Consider the following 18,714-nt stretch of genomic DNA (forward strand, 5'->3'; position numbering starts at 1 on the left):
CGATATTGCACAACTTGAGTAGACACCCGATAACACATCTTTCTTGGTGCCCACCTCTACGGCGCGTTCGTTTTTCGCGCACACGTTATGGCCGACAGAGATTTTAGCATGTAATGCCAACGACATGAAATCATTATGACACACTGAAGATTGACATCACAACGTGAACAAAGGAAGGCATAATGAGTTTATTCATGCAATAAAAACGAAAAAAAATGTTTCTGGGGTTTCTAGGGATTGCATTATATATGTATATTATGAGTACTTAGCCTTTCTCTTTGATTCTACCTTCCTACATGTCCTTAGAGTGGCATGTTTGATTTGTAATGTAATCTTGGTTATATTGTATGTTTGGTACAGTGCTTTTTATTATTGTTTAGTAATGCCGAATGTGTTTCGTCTCCATTACTGATGGGTACCCGGCCGGAGGCCAGTCAAGCTGCAGTGTAGCAGCTTTTTCTCCGGCCATCTTTTTCGCCTTGTGAAATTCCGAAATAAAGTTGCGTTGATTGATTGCTACTACGGGGCTTATTTAGTATAACAAGGCCTCTGACTCGGTTAGTGAATTTCATGTGCTTCATGGGCTCTCAACATCCGGAGTGCATGGCCGGCTTCTGTATGAAAATGAGCTTCGTAAAGCCGTTGCTGAGCATTTCAATCAACCAGGCCATAACTTTGTTTAACTTATACTCTACATTTTACAGTCATTTGCGTCCTGAACGACAAAGAAAATACAGAGAATCACACTTTATCCATACGTTCAACACATTGCAACCAGTAGGCATAAACGTTTCAAAGGGAGCTTTAGAATCTATTCGCTGTGCTAAATTTCAAACTATAGCCAACAACACTTAGTTTGGTTGCTTAGTGGCTTGTTTTCTCTCACTTTATTTCGTTTGTTTAGTTATATATTTATTTCATTTCAGTATGTTTAATTTTTTTTTCAGGAGCACCATTTTCTGCCGCTCCTTTGGGAGATACGATAGCCCACGACCTCCAGCGAAGCAGTTAATAGTGATGTGCTGTGCACATGGCCGTTGACACGTCGGCTGACACACGGCCGTGTCACCAGCCTCGTGCACAGCACTCCTTCGTCCTCCATTGTACACCCTCGCCGTTAACACACTTTCGGTTGTTGCCGCGCGCAATCGCCTTACCACCTCTCCCCATTAGAAGAACCCTACCTACATATATAGTGTGCCGAGGGAAGCATGTGCCGCTTTGAAAAAGACAAGTCTGCTCGTCGAAACGTTGGCTGATGATTTAACCTTGTTCTCGTTTCCTTGATCGTCTTGAATTTCCATCTCCCACCTTCCCCGAATTTTCCCTCGCTATGAGCTTGAAATACACGAAACTATATATGAATGCAAATGACGAACAAAGTGATACATGCACAATAAACAAATGACGTCCACAAGAAAGCTTATTAGAGGAACATCTCTTTTATGCAACTGTAGCAGAGTTACAAGGAGTACATGCGCGAGACAAACATTTCTGTGTATGCTTATGGCCTCTGTGCACGGACGTCACAGAACTCCTAAGAGGCCGCGAAACATGGGCTGCAAAAGCGTTAAGGTTTGAAGCCAAGTGGAAAACTCAAATGTTTTTCCCGTAATTTCGATTTCTCCTTTTATACGTAGCTAAGTGTCTGATGTATGCCTCTTGCAGAAAAACAAGTTGTTCCGACGTTGTTTCTTTCAAGAGATATAGCAGAAAATTTAACTCAACCCGGCGTCTGCGAAACCGAAATTGAGAGTGCCTGTTTCGTGCGAAACGTAAACGTGCACAAATCCAGAAGTTTCTTTATTTCGCCTTAATATTACATGTAAACGAGTAATACTGCCCTGAGATCACTCTCACCATTTCTTCATCTAACAAACGTGAACTCTCACATGCGGGATGCGCCACATTTGAAACGCGCTGTTTACGTTCCGGAGACTCTGTGCGTGCGCAGGACGAGCAGGGGACCTGGATCTGAACAAATTGTACTCCGCTTTCTGTATGACACATTTATACCGTTCCAAATTTTTAACATTTCAGAACACTTAACTGCGTCGCCAATGTACTATAGTAGCGTGGGCTAACCTTGGTTTAACAATTATGGTTACTGTGCTTTCAATGGTACGCTAAGAAACAGAGGCCACGAATGAAGCGTGAGGCCAATTCCTTTGACTTTCGGGTACAGTTCACGGAATATCTCCTCCTCCACCAGCTTCGTCGTGTTAACGCGTACTTTACACATCCGAAAGAGACCTTATTTGATCACGGATCACATAACATTTATTAATTACAGTGTGCCTTCAAGGAAGGTGAACACTCAGTATTTCGGTACATTGCGGCACGAAATATGAAGCGGAGGTTCCTTGTGGCACTTTTATTCATAGCATAACTGCATTATAAGCGAAAGTGACGTGTGACCACTAACTTCTCAGAATAATTTAACTCAGCTTTGAAGAAAGTAGGCGTGGGATACGGCTGCTGTGTGACATATGAAAAAGGCGCTGTCTGACGGAAATGGAGCGATATGACATTTCTCACCCGGTGCTTCACCGGTTATCTACGGCTCATTTTCAGTGGGGTCAGCACAAGCACCCAGTTTCTTTTTGCTCGCTTGTCATGAATGTTTGACGTATGTAGTGGGCTTTTGTTTAAAAACGTTTTTCCCTTAGCGCCTCATTTCCATGGTCTTTTAAGAAGGGCAGTAAAATAGACGAAGTCTTGCGGAAGACATACCACACGCTTCGGGACAGCAATGTTGCGCTTCTTGTGGAAGCAATCTTTGGACGTCAAGTGTTACGTCCAGTTAAGATGCTTAGAGTAACAAGACCTGACACTTCGTCTATTAAAAAATAGTTATTTGTTCTTTTAATAGTAAACTTTTAAAAAAAGTATGTACATGTTTAAATTATCACAATATTTTAATCTCACCTTAACACTCTCTTCGCACTCTCAGTGTCGCATGATGTGCATCAAGTAAAACAATTCTCTTTGTAAGGATCGTGGAGTTGTGGGGAGAGATGGAGAGAAGCATTTGGCGAAATTGGAATATCTCGTGATCGTGATTAAATGATAATGATGGTAATGATAATACAAATTCTGTTTATTCTACCTACTGCTTCAGGTCGACGGATTCATCGCCTCGGCATTCAACCTGTTGGCGAACGACCTTTGTGGTGAGAAGCAAAACGATGGCTTGGATATGTCAGTGCGATCGGATATAATACTATTTTGCACGATGTCAGCGTCAAGCATGACGTAGGCAGTGCGTTCAGTACCCCTTTCATGCGCACTTTTATTATATCAATGAAGAAAGATTAAAGTATGCCGAGAAATGCCTACAAAAACGGCTGACTCTTTCAAAATGAGATAAATTACTGTAGCCGCCTAAGGAGACCTCGAGAAAGGCTGCCATTGGAACATATATCTGGAATAAAGTAAGCAATAAGTTAACCAATTTTAGTTAATTAGTGCCCTGCCGCATGAACTCTCTTATATATTTGCTCAATAGCCACCCTGTTGGAATGCACGTTTAAAACGGGTTTTAAATTGTGTGCTCTGCTAAAAAAATTGCCTTACAAATTGTGTTTCAAATGTAGGAGCCCAATTCTGCTAATACGATTAGTTTGAAAGCTTTCTCTGTTTAAATGAAAAGTGGTGAAGGTCATTTCAACTTTGTTGCATAGAGCAAAAATAAAAATTGTCCTGTGAAGTGTTGCTAAACAAAATTGGCTTACGCTCGCTACTGCCACCGTTGTGATTTCAGGTAACAGACTTTATGATGACGCGGATTGCTTCTTGTTTGCCATTCGTACTTATCTTCGCCTTCACCTCACGATCTTCGAGTACCCAGGAGGGCCTCTCTTCATCGGGCCTGTATGAGGAAGAAGTAGAAAACTTTTGCTATCAGAATGCTAGTGAAGTAAGATAACTCTTCTTTCTTTTGACTACCTCGAACTTGAAAAACTTGACGAGCAACTATGAAACGATAATATTAAATATATTCAGCATATCGTTGCATGTACATTGCTTACTGCGTTCAGCATGGTGATAACTAGTGTTCTATTACAGGTTGTGATCAATCAGTGAATATGGCACTGCACTACAATTGGTACCATATTAGTCTGTGTATACAGTTTTACCAGTTACATATTCTTACCCAATACGTATTGTCTCTCTGCAGGATAGGAAATATATACATTGAAAAACAAATTTACCTTGCCTAATCTTTCTATTGTCTCTCTGCAGGATAGGAAATATATACATTGAAAAACAAATTTACCTTGCCTAATCTTTCTAGAGTGGTAACCACCATCTCTATTTCATATTTCCGCTGTATTCTTACAGGTAGTAGATATTGCCGGTAAAATTTACGTCATAAAACAGAACTTCAATTCTTCCTTGCCGCCCAAATGCGATTTTGCAGAACGTGCGGTAAAAATAAACGAGACATTTTTCAACTATACATTGGGTGCGGTATTACCCTATCTGAAAGGACACCTGTGAGTATATTCAGCCACATTTTTCTCAAGCATGAACGAATGTACGTTGCGGCATATTGAGGGATCTGTATACCCTAGTAGTCTTTCCGCTGTAGAAGGGCGTATATGATGTATTGGTGCTGTTTTACTATATACTCCAAAATTTTATATTGGTAAGTACGGGCGATTTCACCCACTGCATTCCTATATATACGCCACCCCCTTGTGCGGAGAGCAAACCAGTAGAGATAAAGCCGAGACACGTTTTACAAACGGCATTAAAAATGTTCACTTGTTTCTCTCTCTCTGCAATCGTTACGGTTAATTTAGCGTTGAGTTCATAACTGTGCAGTAGCTGATGTTGGCGAGCAATGGTTCGAAGAAATTGCCCTGTAATCCAGGTCGCAAAGTACACGCAAATCACCTGGAGGCTACGGCTGCTGGCTTTCGACTGGAGCCGAGTGCAGATGATTTATTCATACAAGCCCTTTAACTCCTACGTCACCGCACTGGATAAACGTTCGCGGCCACACTCACCAAACCGGAGTCGCCAATCCTTCATGGTTCCTGTGAACAACTATCTTAATTTTTAAAGCTTAACTGTTACACATAGCTGATCGAGTCACAATAGAAGATAGAGTCAGCTTTATTCTTTTACATAGGGAGCCATTGGTGGGAGGCACTTCCTACGTACTCTCTAGTGCTGCGAGCTCGCTGGCGACACCAACACTATGCACTGTCGCATAGGGACACGGATGTATCTGCAATTTATAAGTTCCCTTTCAACAGACACCGCCAAGAGAATAAATATTTAGAGGAGTCATTGTGCAGTGCAAAGAGTAAGGTCAGTAAAGAGATAAGCGGTATCTTTTGTCTTACTTATTGGACATTTCCAATACGCCCGAATAAAAAATGAAGTTGTCACTGTGCGCTGGTGATTGCTACTAGTTTTCGTTTGGTTGTTACATAAATTAAACAGGCCCAGTTATATGGAAGTGTTCCGCGAAAAGTTAGCGTTCAAACAGCGTACAAGGAAGTTGTAGATGCTGAAGTATACGTTGCACGCGTGTGCCCAAGTTCGACACACACTATATATAGTCCTTGGTGCTGTGCAGTCAATACTAATGAAGTATGCAGCTAGTTAGAAAAAAAATTCATGTGCGCTCCCTTATTTCTGATGTGCTAATTTTGGTGTCCATGCACCCGCACCTCAGCATGTTGAAAAGGTCGATGTATTTCAAGTACCCTGATTTCTTCTTCAAGGCACTGTGTATGAGTAGCATGATTGAGAAAGTCGAGGACTACGTGGCGTGTGCTCTTGTCGGTCGTGCTGAATGAACATATTCGAAAGGAAACAAGCATAAAATATATATTATTGTATACGTATTTCTATATGTTCTATATATGTATCGAATAGTAATTTCATGTGTGGCTGCTAAACCCCTACGGGTTTCATTTGTAACTTGTTGCTACAGTCGGATAGATGGAAATCTTGTCTTTAATGATTTATTTACCGGTTGTAAGCACTTGTGATGTGCAGACGATGGAAGTTGGTGTCGGTGTGTTGTGGAATCAGACTAGAAATAATGTTCGAGATGGAATGAATGGCTCTACAAGTCATCTCGACAAACGCAAATCTCTTTTGAGCGGTCGCGAGACGGGTCGTATATCATAGAGGGAATTAGAAAAGGGGGACTCCAATATGTCAAGCGGCATGGGATTGGCAACATCCAAATCCCCGGGCATAATTGCCCGCTTCGGTATTCCCCGTCAGCCTTTTCTATCTACCATTGCAAATACCAGGTTAAACTCCCAGATTGAGATTCTATATGCCGAAACTATTGCCGCTTAGATAATTTTACAAGAATTCTATTAAGACGAGTATTACTGTCTTACTTTGAAGGAACAATATGTTACAAAATAGGTAATTGGGAACAGCAAAGGCGTTTGTTGTTAATTCGAGTACGCTGTTTTAGCAATTTGCTAAGGAGTGACAGCAAGGGATACAGACAGGCGATACAGGCAAGCGCTAACTTAGGAAACCTATTCATTTGCAAGAAGACAGGGAATATAAATGCATGAAGTCGCCGGAAGTGCCCTCGTGGCAAGGTCTTGACTTTTAAGGGACACTAAAGGCAAATACTAAGGCGACTTTGAGTGTTTAAATGCCATTCCAGAAACCTCTGAATGCTCGTTTCGTGCCAGGAAAAGACTTAGTTTACGAGAAAATTGCATCTTAAGGGTTCGAATACCTTTATAGCAGTTGACACCTCCCATCAACAAAGCCGGCAGTGGTGCCGTTGCATGCGCCATCACCGCCATTTGCTGCCGTCAGTGAGTAAAACGGCGCCCGACAGACGGCGGTACGGTTTTGTCTTGCGCAAAACGCAAGCGTGTGGCCTTGGAGCAACCGGGTGGATTCGCCGATGCTGCTGGTTTTGGTTTGAGTGTACCAGATAAGGTTGAGTGGCCGGACAGCGTTCCTCCGCTCAGACGCCACGTGTCGAAAAATTGTGCGAGGGCGGTACGAGCGAATTGGATTGGGACGGAGACGCTCTCCGCGGCACATTCAACGTGCGTTTGTTGCAGGCGTCGAGGCAGATTGCGTATAGCGCACTCTTAAGATGTGCTTTATTTGCACTGCAAATTTATGCTTAGACCATTTTACCGAACATATGTATTTGAAACATGATTTATACAACTCGACGTTTTCAATGTTGCAGTCATTACGAAGTGCGTCGTCTGCTAGCGAGCGAGCGTTCCTCACGCGGATGCCCTGTTTTTGTTGTTAATAGCTTGTACAGTATATTTCTTTAAATGTCTTTATTTGTTTGGAGCGCCCATGGATCTCATCGCCTGTTACCAATTGTAATTTAGCTAGTGAACTGCTGCTGTCTACAGCAGAGATTTATAAATGTAGCAGTAAATTTTGTGAGAGCAGCCATCGATCTGCAATTTGACCTTACGTAAGAAAATATCAAGGCGTCGTTTCACGCCCGCTTCTTGTTGGCGGAAGATTAAACAGCACGGATAATAATGGAAGAAAACAATATTATAGAGAAAAAAAACCAGGCTCATTAGGTGCATGGCGCTAATACATATATATATATATATATATATATATATATATATATATATATATATATATATATATATATATATATATATAGTAGGTAAAGAGGAATTTTTCAGGCTACCTGGCCAACGGAAAGAGCTTCGGCGGTGCTACAAGGTAAACCGAACAAGTATTTGATTTAAACAGTTTCGACCGGTGGACCGATCTTCATCAGGGTATACAAGAGAATGGTGGTTCGGCGCTGATAATATATATATATATATATATATATATATATATATATATATATATATATATATATATATATATATATATATGTATACATACATATTGCACACTAATTCAACTGTTTTTCACTTAGTGACACTGAAGAGCTGAAGAGCGTCACATAGCCAAGAAAGAGTTACATTATTTCCATGCAAATTTGTGCCACTCACACCCGCATGCCGGTGTCGAGTGATGGTTGTCTGATGTTTATCATTCCGCGCTGGTCCTGTGTGTTTCCTTCTTCGTACGTTGTCGTTTCTGCGGTTACATAATGCACTGCAATATCGACGACCAACTAGCCCACCTCTCCCTTTTAAATATGTTAGTCATCAAGCAAGTACTTGAATGTCCGACAGAGTCTCTAATCGTGTCCTGCATTTATATCAATTTCTCGACTACTAAGGCTCTGTTCGTGACAATATCGATGCCTCAGAGACTATCAAGCACTAATCTATCACTTTATCTTAATTTACTATTTGATTTTAGTGTCCCTTTAAAACCTACGTCATATCGGCCCTGCGGAAGATCAGTTCTTTACAATAACCTATCAAATGGTAACTTGACGCATCATGTGCCTGGCCTATCTACCATTTCGGCCAATAGAATTTTTTATTAACCTGCCTTCATTCTCGGAAATTACATCTGCATCTTGAAATTCCAGAGGATATCCACACTGTCTGCATTGAGTATAAAAAGAGTACTGCCCTTCGGTTTGCGCATGTTATTGATGGTGTCTTCTCAAGCAATTATTTAGGCATCTAGTGTACGGGCCGATGTGGTATTTGCAGAAACTCAAAGAGATCCGATGAACAACGTGTTCAAAACGTAGCTTTTAAATGAAGTTAAAAAGAGTAGTGTTACCTAGACTTGATGAAATACTGCGCTGGAATGCCGCCTAGATTTGATGGATAAAGCAGTCCAATGCCAATGACCTTCTTTAACGAATGCAAAGTACGCCATTAATGAACACATTTCTGTTGCTGAAAGTTTGCTTCAAAAACAAACTCTCCACATTGAAGCGCGTACTGACGGGATACATAAAGTAGGCGTAGTTCCAAACATTCACAAGATACTGCATAAATTTCGAAAGATAAGTCGCACTCAGTTAGCCATTGTGTTTCTGCCACTGACAAGCATGTCGCTTGGAAAAACAGAAGCATACCGAGAAAACATTGTAAAGTGTTCTCCTAAGAATCTAGGTATGTCGATTGTGTCGTGCCATCAGTATATAACATGCCTATAAGCTGCATCAAATAGTGCATCGGGCAGTCCGCTACATGCCTCAATGATCGTTTTAGGGAGTGAATAGCAGCGTGCAAAAATCCAAGGTCGGGTTCTCGCTACACTGTTTGCAGCATATGCGGGTCACAGCCGAAATTGCTCGTAGCTGATGTAATTTCAATGAAAGAAGAGAGGCCAGTAGGAAACAATATTTAGGCCAGGAATAATTCATGGGCTGTGAAGATAACACGACGCCTCATAATCCGTTGGTTAAACTTATGGGGAAAAATTTAAGTATCGTAGGCGCAAGTTTAGATACGCTAGAAAGCCATGGTTGCCTGAAATGAGCACTGCCAGTGAAATCACGCGCATATATTTGTCAGTCCTGTTTCCGATGAACATGTGGTAAAAGTTGGTGCTTCCGTCTCTCTGCTCCTCTTAATTCGCTGCCTCTGAACTAATCTTCATTTTGCAGTATTACTCTTTCACCACTACGAAGCCACATTCTTACCTTTTGTCACTTCTGTAATATTTCCATGAGAAGTTTTCTCACTGTGATTTCTCTTATTCAGCGTGAAGTTCAATACTTCGTTCGTTCTTTCGAAAACGGGAAACCACACGGAGTACAACGGCATGACATACAAATATACAACGTGTAAGTAAGCTTCCAGGATCCCTTTATCGTCCTCTCAGCTTATATTCTGTGAAGGAAGTAAAATGCCATCCATTGGTTTGTGTCACACGTAACTTCATTAGCATCCCTAACAAGGAGAGTAGTTCTTGCATGAATGCTTTCATTTACGCCTTCATGGCGGCATACTATTGAGGCCACAATGACTGTTTTGCATATGTGCTCTATAATTCGGGAGTGTTTTTCGTAATGTAGAAAAAAAGCTAATTTACTCATCAATTACCAAACAAATACCAAGTAAAGTGCCAGTATTTAAGCAACACTTGTTTCGCCTCCTCGTGGAATACAACAAAATATCGCAACCTCTGGTAATCTTCAACTAAATCATCTTTGGCACGCGCACCGGACGCGTGCATTTCGAATTTCATATGTAACCTTCTGCGTCAAAGCAATAACAATGAATGCCATAAAGAGCGGGCATTGTTTACATTCAAGCATGAAAAAAAGGCGCAGATTCGCCCGAAAGGTGAAGAATCGATTGCGACAGCAAATTAATAGACAGCTGTACGAAGTAACGATAATAGTTTTATCGGCCAAATAAAATTGGAGAGAGATAGAATGACATTTCATAATTGAAAAAAAAAAGCAAAGTCTACATGTATTAAAAAGTAACCTCAGTGGTTTTTCAGGCGAGGAGCCTAGATTAGGTGAATTGTTTCGCTCCTTAATAGATAGAGCAGCACATTCGCTTACTAACTCAATTAACAAGCTTGGTGTTGGCCCGCACAAACAAACATGAACACATCACTCTCGATGAGCGCGGACACTCGCGGTCAAAACGTTGGTATGAGCAAGTGCCGCAGCAGCAACGAGAGAAGTTACCTTCGCGTTGTCTATCGATTTAATTCGATTCAATTCAATTCAGCTTTATTCAACATCTGTCAGATGTTTGGAGCACGGACAAAAAGCCTGAAAAGGCTTGGCTGGGCCCGTGCACCATATTGCAAGGGCGGCGAGAAGACAGCGCGTACGAAGGCATGTGCCGTCTGCAGAACCCCTTAAAGATACGGCGCGCGCGGCCGGGCGCGGCCGTGAACATTATGCACTTGTTGGCGGAGTCTAAGCCGCCCCCCTCCATCCCTCGCTCGCTGCGTCCCCGCTTTCATCCCTATCGCGCACGAGGTTGAGCCGCGATCGTCGCGCCCCATTGCGTGTAGTCGCGGAGTACGCAGTTGCTCCTGGAGCACAACGACGTCCTTGCACCCTCGCTCCTTCTCATCCCTTCATGGCCGTTCGCGCTACGGAAGCCGGTGCGTTTGCGCTCCGCTTTCCTCCTCGCGCGTGCCGGTTTGAACCACGATCGTCGCTTCCCTCGCGCGCATTTATTTATTTATTTATTTATTTATGATACCCTCAGGGTCAACAGACATTACAGAGGGGAGTTGTAGAAAACACATAAAAACAACAATATCTTAAATACAAGAAGCAGCACACAGTTTCTAATTATGCGGTAGTAGTTATGAAGAGGCGAAATACATGTTACAAAAATGCTATATGTATACAAAGGAGCAGTCCAGTTTTTCTAATTATACAATAATAGCTATAAAGAGGCAGGCAAAAACAAGATGTTACAGAGCATTGGTTAATGAGGTCACAAATTTTTCATGATCTGAAATTGTTACTACCAATTCGGGAAGGCAATTCCAATCATTTGATGTGCGTGGAATGTAGGAATGTAGGAATTATTATTTTACACAGCGGAATGCCAACTTTATCCAAGCATGATCCAAACGGTGGGAAACGTAATGAGGAGGAAGTATTAGTAAATCACGCAGGTAGGGATGATTATACAGTTTGTGAAAAAGGCTTAAGCGAAGCATCGCACGTCGAGAACCGAGCGTAGGTAGATTAAGGTTAGCTTTCATTACCGTGATGCTCGCGATTCGACTGTAATTAGAGAGTATAAAACGGACCGAATTATTTTGCATCATTTCAAGCGTATGTACCAAAGTATTATAATGCGGATCCCAAAACGAAGCGGCATATTCTAACTTAGGGCGAATGAGTGTTTTATATAGCAGTAGTTTGAGAGACGAAGGTGATTTTGGAAATCTACGACGAAGCTATCCGAGCATGCGATTAGCGTTGCAGACAACATGAGAGATGTGAGTATCCCATGTTAGATTGCTACTGATGTGAACTCCGAGGTACTTATATGAAGATACGCTGTCGAGTAGGGAATTATTTAAGTGATAAGTGGGTAAACTAACAATCTTTCTAGACACTCGCATAAATTTGCATTTTTTAATGTTTAGTTCCATAAGCCATGTAAAGCCACTCAAAGACTGCGTTAATGTCAGCTTGAAGAAGAGCGGCGTCATTTGAACTTGTTATTTCTCGGAAAATTACGCAATCATCGGCAAACAAATGAACGGATGAGGAAACGCAGGATGGTAAATCGTTAATATAGATGAGGAAAAGAAGAGGACCGAGGACTCAGCCCTACAGTACACCAGAATGAACTTTGCATTCTTCAGAATTCGCACCGTTTGCTGAAACAAACTGAGAACGGTTAGCAAGAAAACTTTCAATCCAGATTAAATTACAGGGATGGAGCTTAAGTAGTCGTAATTTATAGATCAGCAGTTTGTGACACACCTTGTCAAAGGCTTTAGCAAAGTCAAGGAAAATGCAGTCAGCCAAGGTCCTATTGTCAAGAATGGTGTTTAGTTTGTGTACAAAAAGTGTTAGTTGGGTTTCACACGAGTATGATTTGCGAAATCCATGCTGTGATGGTGCGAAAAATGAATTCGACTCCAAAAAAGTAGCAAGATGGGAAGCCAAGATATTCTCTAGTATCTTACAAGGTATACTTGTGAGCGAAATCGGTCTGTAGTTTAGAGGGGAATGCTTATTTCCTGATTTATGAATTGGAATTACCTTCCCTACTTTCCACTCGGATGGAAGAAAACCATCGTGCAATGATTGCTGGAAAATTTTAGTTAAGATGATTGATGCGTAAAAAACTGTGCTTTGAAGGAATTTCACATTAATGTGATCACTACCAGGCGCAGAGGATGGTTTTAGTGACCTAATGATGCTCGCGACACCATCATACCATCATAGCTGATAATGAGAGGGAACATTACATCATGGTCATATGGTCGTAGGTGGGGCGGAGTGGAATTGCTAGGTAACGAGAAGTGTTTTGCGAAAACTTCATTTAGTACTCCGGGACAATGGTTGGCTGGTATAGCGTCACCATTAACGTCACTGAGCGCTATTATATTATTGTCTTTAAGATTAACCGTGTGCCAAAATTGTTTAGGGTTAGTTTTAAGCATACAAGGTAATGTGCTGCTTAGGAAGTTATCTTTATTGTCTTTTAAGGCTTGCGCGTACTCATCGGCAATCTGTTTGTAGGCTGACCAACGAGCATTGGTACGGCTTAGTTTAGCCGATTTAAACAGGCGCTTTTTTTATTAGACACGCCTTTTAGCTGATGATTATACCATGGTTATTTTTAGATTAGAGATGATCGTGTAAATAGGAATGATCCTATCTGTTTATTCAATCACTTTATTAACAAAGATACTCCAGTTTGACTGAACGTTACGGCATTCAAATTCACGCAAGTATTCATCAAGGAACACTGCGAGTTCATTATTATTGAAAGAAAGTCAGCCTTGTTATAATTTCTTAATGTCTTGATCTTTTTAGGCGGTTTAGGTCACTCGAGGCAAACTTTAAATGAAAGTAGGCAATGATCGCTGATACCTGGCAAGCATGTTAGGTCGGAACTAAGTTCGGGTCGGGTAGTAAAAACAAGGTCAACTGTATTGGAAACAGGCGTAGTTATTCTTGTTGGTTCCTTAACGATTTGGGTCAGCGAAAAGATATTGCACAATTCTAAGAAGTCTTGCGCCATAGAGGAGTTAGGATACACGGTGGGGGGATCATTGTACCACGTAATATTTGGCATATTAAAATCAACAAGCAAGACAATTGGCACTGTGGTGTGACGAAAGCAAACACTATGAATGGCATCGTGCAAATCGCTCACAAATGTTGCAGTGAAATTCGGGGGGCGATAGAAGACACCTAGATAGAAGAGTTGGGACACTCTGTGTATAACTAATGCAGGAAAGAGCTATACATTGTGCCCACACTACAAAGCTGTTTTTCTGTTGTAGATACATAAAAATATACGATGAAAAAAAACCTACCTACACATTCGTACTGCTATCCAGGTAAAACGTAGCGTCTGAGACGCAAATACGTTCTAAGAAGGCATTTCCCATAGAGCTCTGCATTTTGATTTGGTTAGCAGCAATGTCCATCTATACATGCTAATGGTGTGCTTTAAATATTTTCAGTTGAAGATCCAAAGCTCAGAAAGCTTATGTACTTGTCTGCTACGAATAGTTGTATGATATTTGTCGACGACAGAAACTCTACAGAAGAAACAGCACGTAAGTCAACCGATTCTTCTAGAGTAACTTTTGGTGAAGAAATAACCCGCAAGTGTACGCATTCAGTAAATATAAACGAGCACAACCCCGAACAAGGACGAAGAAAGAGGACGGCACAAGCGTTCGTCCCGTCCCGTTTCTTATTCTGTGTTCCAATTTACGCACCATTATATTTATTCAAAATGCACCAACAAGTCTTTCACCAATAAAGGAAATGAGAATGATTATATGTAAGGTAAGGCGAGACAAATTCTGACAGAGATTTTCAATTTTAGGCTGACTTTTGGTTTTAATGATCATGTCAAAAAACAAAATGGGACCTTTTCATTGGCCCTTGCTCTTTTGGTGTAAGGATATTACTACAACATAATTTTACAACGCATAAAAATGTCGCAGTTTCTCCCCCGTGGCAAAGGAAGCATCGATTGTAATAAAACATTATTAGACAGCTATACAAAATAAAGATAGTAGCTTTATCAGTCGTATAAACTTCTGAAACGTTCGGTAACCAACGAAAAGAACAAGCATGGGGCCACCTTCATACAGGCATAGATGAACACGTCTCACCCGATGGCCACAGACACTCGCTGTCAGAACGCAGGCGTGAGGAAAACAGCAGCAGGAGCAGCAGCAGCTAGCGAATTGCCCTTCATGCTTCCTCTCACTACAATGCAAAGTACCCGCCATGGTTGCTTAGTGGCTGTGGTGTTGGGCTGCTAAGCACGAGTTCGCGCGATTGAAGACTGGCCATGGCGGACGCATTTAGATTGGGGGGGGGGGGAGGAGGGGAACACCCATGTGCTTAGATTTATGTTCACATTAAAGAACTCCAAGTGGTCCGAATTTCCGGAATCCACCACTTTGCGGCGTGCCTCATAATGAGAACGTGTTGTTAGCACGTAAAACACCATAATTAATTTTTTATGAAAAACTCAGCAACAATAAGACAGAACACACGAACCTATCAGCCATCAGTGTGCCTAGACCGCTTACCCGACTGTGTACCTTTACGCAGCGTTGCCGCTGCTGACAGCTGCCAATCGCTGGAAACCAATAACTAAGCCTGGCTAGTACACTCTAACTAGGCTAGCTGGCTCTCGCTTCCAAGGGCAACACTTTTTGCGATTCCGCCGTCGTTTGTAAGAAAGTTCCTATATTCGCCCGCATTATTCAAAACGGCGCAGTGACATTACTCCTAAATTTAAAAAAAAATTCCCGACGCTGTTGGTAGCGATAAGCAAACGCGCTAGACAGGCGAGCTGTTCCGCACAGACGACTGCAGCTCCAGATGCGCTGTCTGCCTACTAGTCGAATTCGGGTTAAGGATTTACTTTTATTATTCACTGCATGCTTGGAAGAAGTATTCAAGCTATTAAACTGGGAAGGCTTAGGAGTAAGGATCGACGGCGAATATCTCAGCAACCTTCAGTTTGCCGATGACATTGTTCTATTCAGCAACACTCCAGACGAGTTGCAACAAATTCTAGAGGACATTAACAGAGAGAGCGCAATAGTGGGATTAAAGATTAATATGCAGAGGACAAAGATAATGATGAATAGCTGGACAAGAGAAGAATTCAGGATCGCCAGTCAGCCTCAAGAGTCAGTGAAGGAGTACGTTTACCTAGGTCAGTTAGTTACAGGAAACCCTGATCATGAGAAGGAAATTCATAGAAGAATAAAAATGGGTTAGGATGGCATACGGCTGTCATTGTCAGCTCCTGAGTGGAAGCTTGCCATTATCATTGAATAGGAAGGTATAATCGGTGCATTTAACCGATGCTGAGATATGGGGCAGAGACTTGGTGACTGACAAAGAAGCTTGAGAACAAGTTAAGGACCGCGCTAAGAGGCGATGGAACGAAGAATGCTAGGTGTAGCGTTAAGAGACAGAAAAAGAGCAGTTTGGATCAGAGAGCAAGCGGGTATAGCCGATATTCTAATTGACGTCAAAAGGAAAAAAAATGGAGCTGGGCAGGCCACATAATGCGCACGTTAGACAACTGTTGGACCATTAAGGTTACAGAATAGATACCAAGAGAAGGGAAACGCAGTCGAAGACGGAAGAAGACTAGGTGGAGCGATGAAATTAGGAAATTCGTGGGCGCTTGTTGGAAGCGGTTGGCGCAAGACCCGGCTAATTGGAAATCGCCGGGAGAGACCTTCGTCCTGCAGTGGACATAAAATAGGCTGATGATGATGATGATTTACTACTGTGTGCCGCCTTTCATGCCAGGCATTTTCCATTGTCAGCCTATCAAACATTTCTTGTCTGAAGCAAATTGCAGGAAGTTTTTATACCACCCGTAAATGGCGAAAGTTGCGAGCTCCTCGATTGGTAGGATCGGACTGGCGGCGAACCAGCTCACCGGTTTTGCACCACCGTGTGTGCAAATCTCATTATGAGGCACACCGCAGTAGGGAGTCCGGAAAGCCCCCTGAGGTTCTTTAACGTTCAGCTAAATATAAGTACACGGGTGTTTTCGCATTTCGCCTCCATCGAAATGCGACCGCCGTGGCCGGTATTCGACCCAGCGACCTCGTGCTCAGCAGCCCAATGCCATCGCGACTGAGCAACCACGGCGGGTGTCACCTTGCGTGCAATAGCCATTGCCAAGCGCCATGGAGCGATATCGACGCTGTAAATGGCGGCGATTATCCGATTGACGCCGCATGCTTTCCAAACCTCTTAGGAGACTGCAAGGTACGGATGCTGGTGCATACAGCGGTACGACTGATCGCATACGAAATCGCATACAATCAGTCATCTGCGATTGCGTATCGCTCGTGCGCTCGTGTCCGTGTGCTTCGTGACTAGCTGGTTGTTTTCGTGTCTTATTGCGCTAACTGCCATTACCGCACCGTGTGTCTCGCGCTTCAGCCGCAGTCAAGTACGTCGCATGACGGCGATCTACGCAATCGCACGGTAGCGTGAGCGCTTGGGCGGATGGCGCGGATAAATTCAAGAATTCGAAGACCCGCACTATGCGAACGTGCGGCAGTTGCATCTTTGTCAGGGAATCGATGCACGCTCTCTAATCGGTGAAGAAGCGCCTTGCCCCACTGGCACACAATTATCACGCTGGAAGGCATGCTGCGCAACACTAACAGATGCATTCGTGTTACTGCGAAGCGAAACGACACCGCATAGGGAGAAGAAAGTGAACAGTTTCTTGTGCGGCCGTTAAAAATGCAGGGGGATGACTTTTCATTTTTATAGAAGTTGTAAACGTAGCCTGTGGCAGTAAGCATTACTGCTGTCCGTGAGCCGGATTATTCGAGGCGGCGGACATTACTAGCATGCGAAATCGAAACACATATTCAACTAGTGAACAAAAAGTCACTATTTTACTTTATAATTATTTGCATTACGACCGATAAGGCAATTTACCAATTGTAGCCGGTGAGCTTGCAGGGCCTATGCACTTGAAATGCATATTCAGGAGGACACGCGATTCATATTTCCCAAAGTGTGCAACCGAATACATTGTTGTTCCAGTTACTTTTGTGCTTCAATGTATAAAAAATTGTTTTGTTAAAAAAAGGCAACTGGAAGAATGGTACGTTTTTACGGCAAGTTGATGGCACATATTTCAAAATTGGCGTCGTTGTGGAATTTCGTTCCAAGTTGATACACCTTGCAAACGAGCCGGCTACAATTCGTAAATTACAGTACGTGCTGTAAAGCAAATAATCCGAAAGCTAATTAGTCGATTCTTGTTAATTAGTTGAATATGTGTTTCGATTTATTATGCAAGTAGTGTCCAACTCTCTGAATAATCGACCTCAAGGACCAGCTCAAGGGTATTTGAGAACTCTAGCGAGGCATCTGGCAATTAGTGCATAAGCAAAATCATTTGTGTTTTCTGCTGAAGTATGTATTCAAGCTCAGGGGAACGGCGACATTCGGGAAAGACAAATAATTTTTTTAGCTTTTACAGATAAAAAGTTTGTTCCCTTTTGGAGTTGTTTTCATGGTTCACAATTTCAGGGTGCCAGCTCCTGTTGCCAGCAGCGTTTGCAAACTGGACAATTCCTGAAGATTGCGAGCAAGTCTATCGAGAAAATTGTCTTGGAAACGTGAATCTGACAGTGTACCAGCCGTCCTGTCAAGGCCTCCCCGAAATAACGGTGCCGGAGTTCTTACAAATGTTGCCTAAGCCGCCTGCTCCAAAGCAATGATTTATGAGAAAAAGAAAGACTCAGTTGAGTGATGCCCTGAATACATTGACTCTGTGACGAGAATAAATACTCTACAATAGTCATTCCTTTCTTGCTCATAACGCTTAGCAGTTTAGTCCCCATCGGACGATAAAAGTCTATAACGCGAACCATTACCAAGATTCAGTTCTTCAGTCACCATCACTCTAAACTAGTTTAGTGCTTCTTTTTAGTCTCTCTTTACGGCAACACGTGAAGACGCCAACTTCGGTAGCTCTCTCTCTCTCTGCACACACACAAACACACACACACACACACACACACACACACACACACACACACACACACACACACACACACATATATATATATATATATATATATATATATATAACCCACAACCTTCGC

The 18,714-nt window shown here is 42.4% G+C and overlaps 1 protein-coding gene across 1 annotated transcript in view; it reads left to right on the top strand.

The window, feature by feature from the left end:
- LOC142559249 (uncharacterized) overlaps positions 1–18,356 on the top strand; it is a 49,794-nt gene extending 31,438 nt beyond the window's left edge. The window contains exons 2-4 of the mRNA XM_075670877.1: positions 4,345–4,468; positions 14,050–14,145; positions 18,137–18,356. Of these exons, the coding sequence (XP_075526992.1) occupies positions 4,345–4,468; positions 14,050–14,145; positions 18,137–18,327 (411 nt within the window). The 3' untranslated portion in view covers positions 18,328–18,356. The remainder of the gene's footprint in view (positions 1–4,344; positions 4,469–14,049; positions 14,146–18,136) is intronic.
- Positions 18,357–18,714: the final 358 nt, after the last annotated feature.

The sequence above is a fragment of the Dermacentor variabilis genome, chromosome 10, assembly GCF_050947875.1.
Source record: "Dermacentor variabilis isolate Ectoservices chromosome 10, ASM5094787v1, whole genome shotgun sequence".
Lineage (NCBI taxonomy): Eukaryota > Metazoa > Arthropoda > Arachnida > Ixodida > Ixodidae > Dermacentor > Dermacentor variabilis.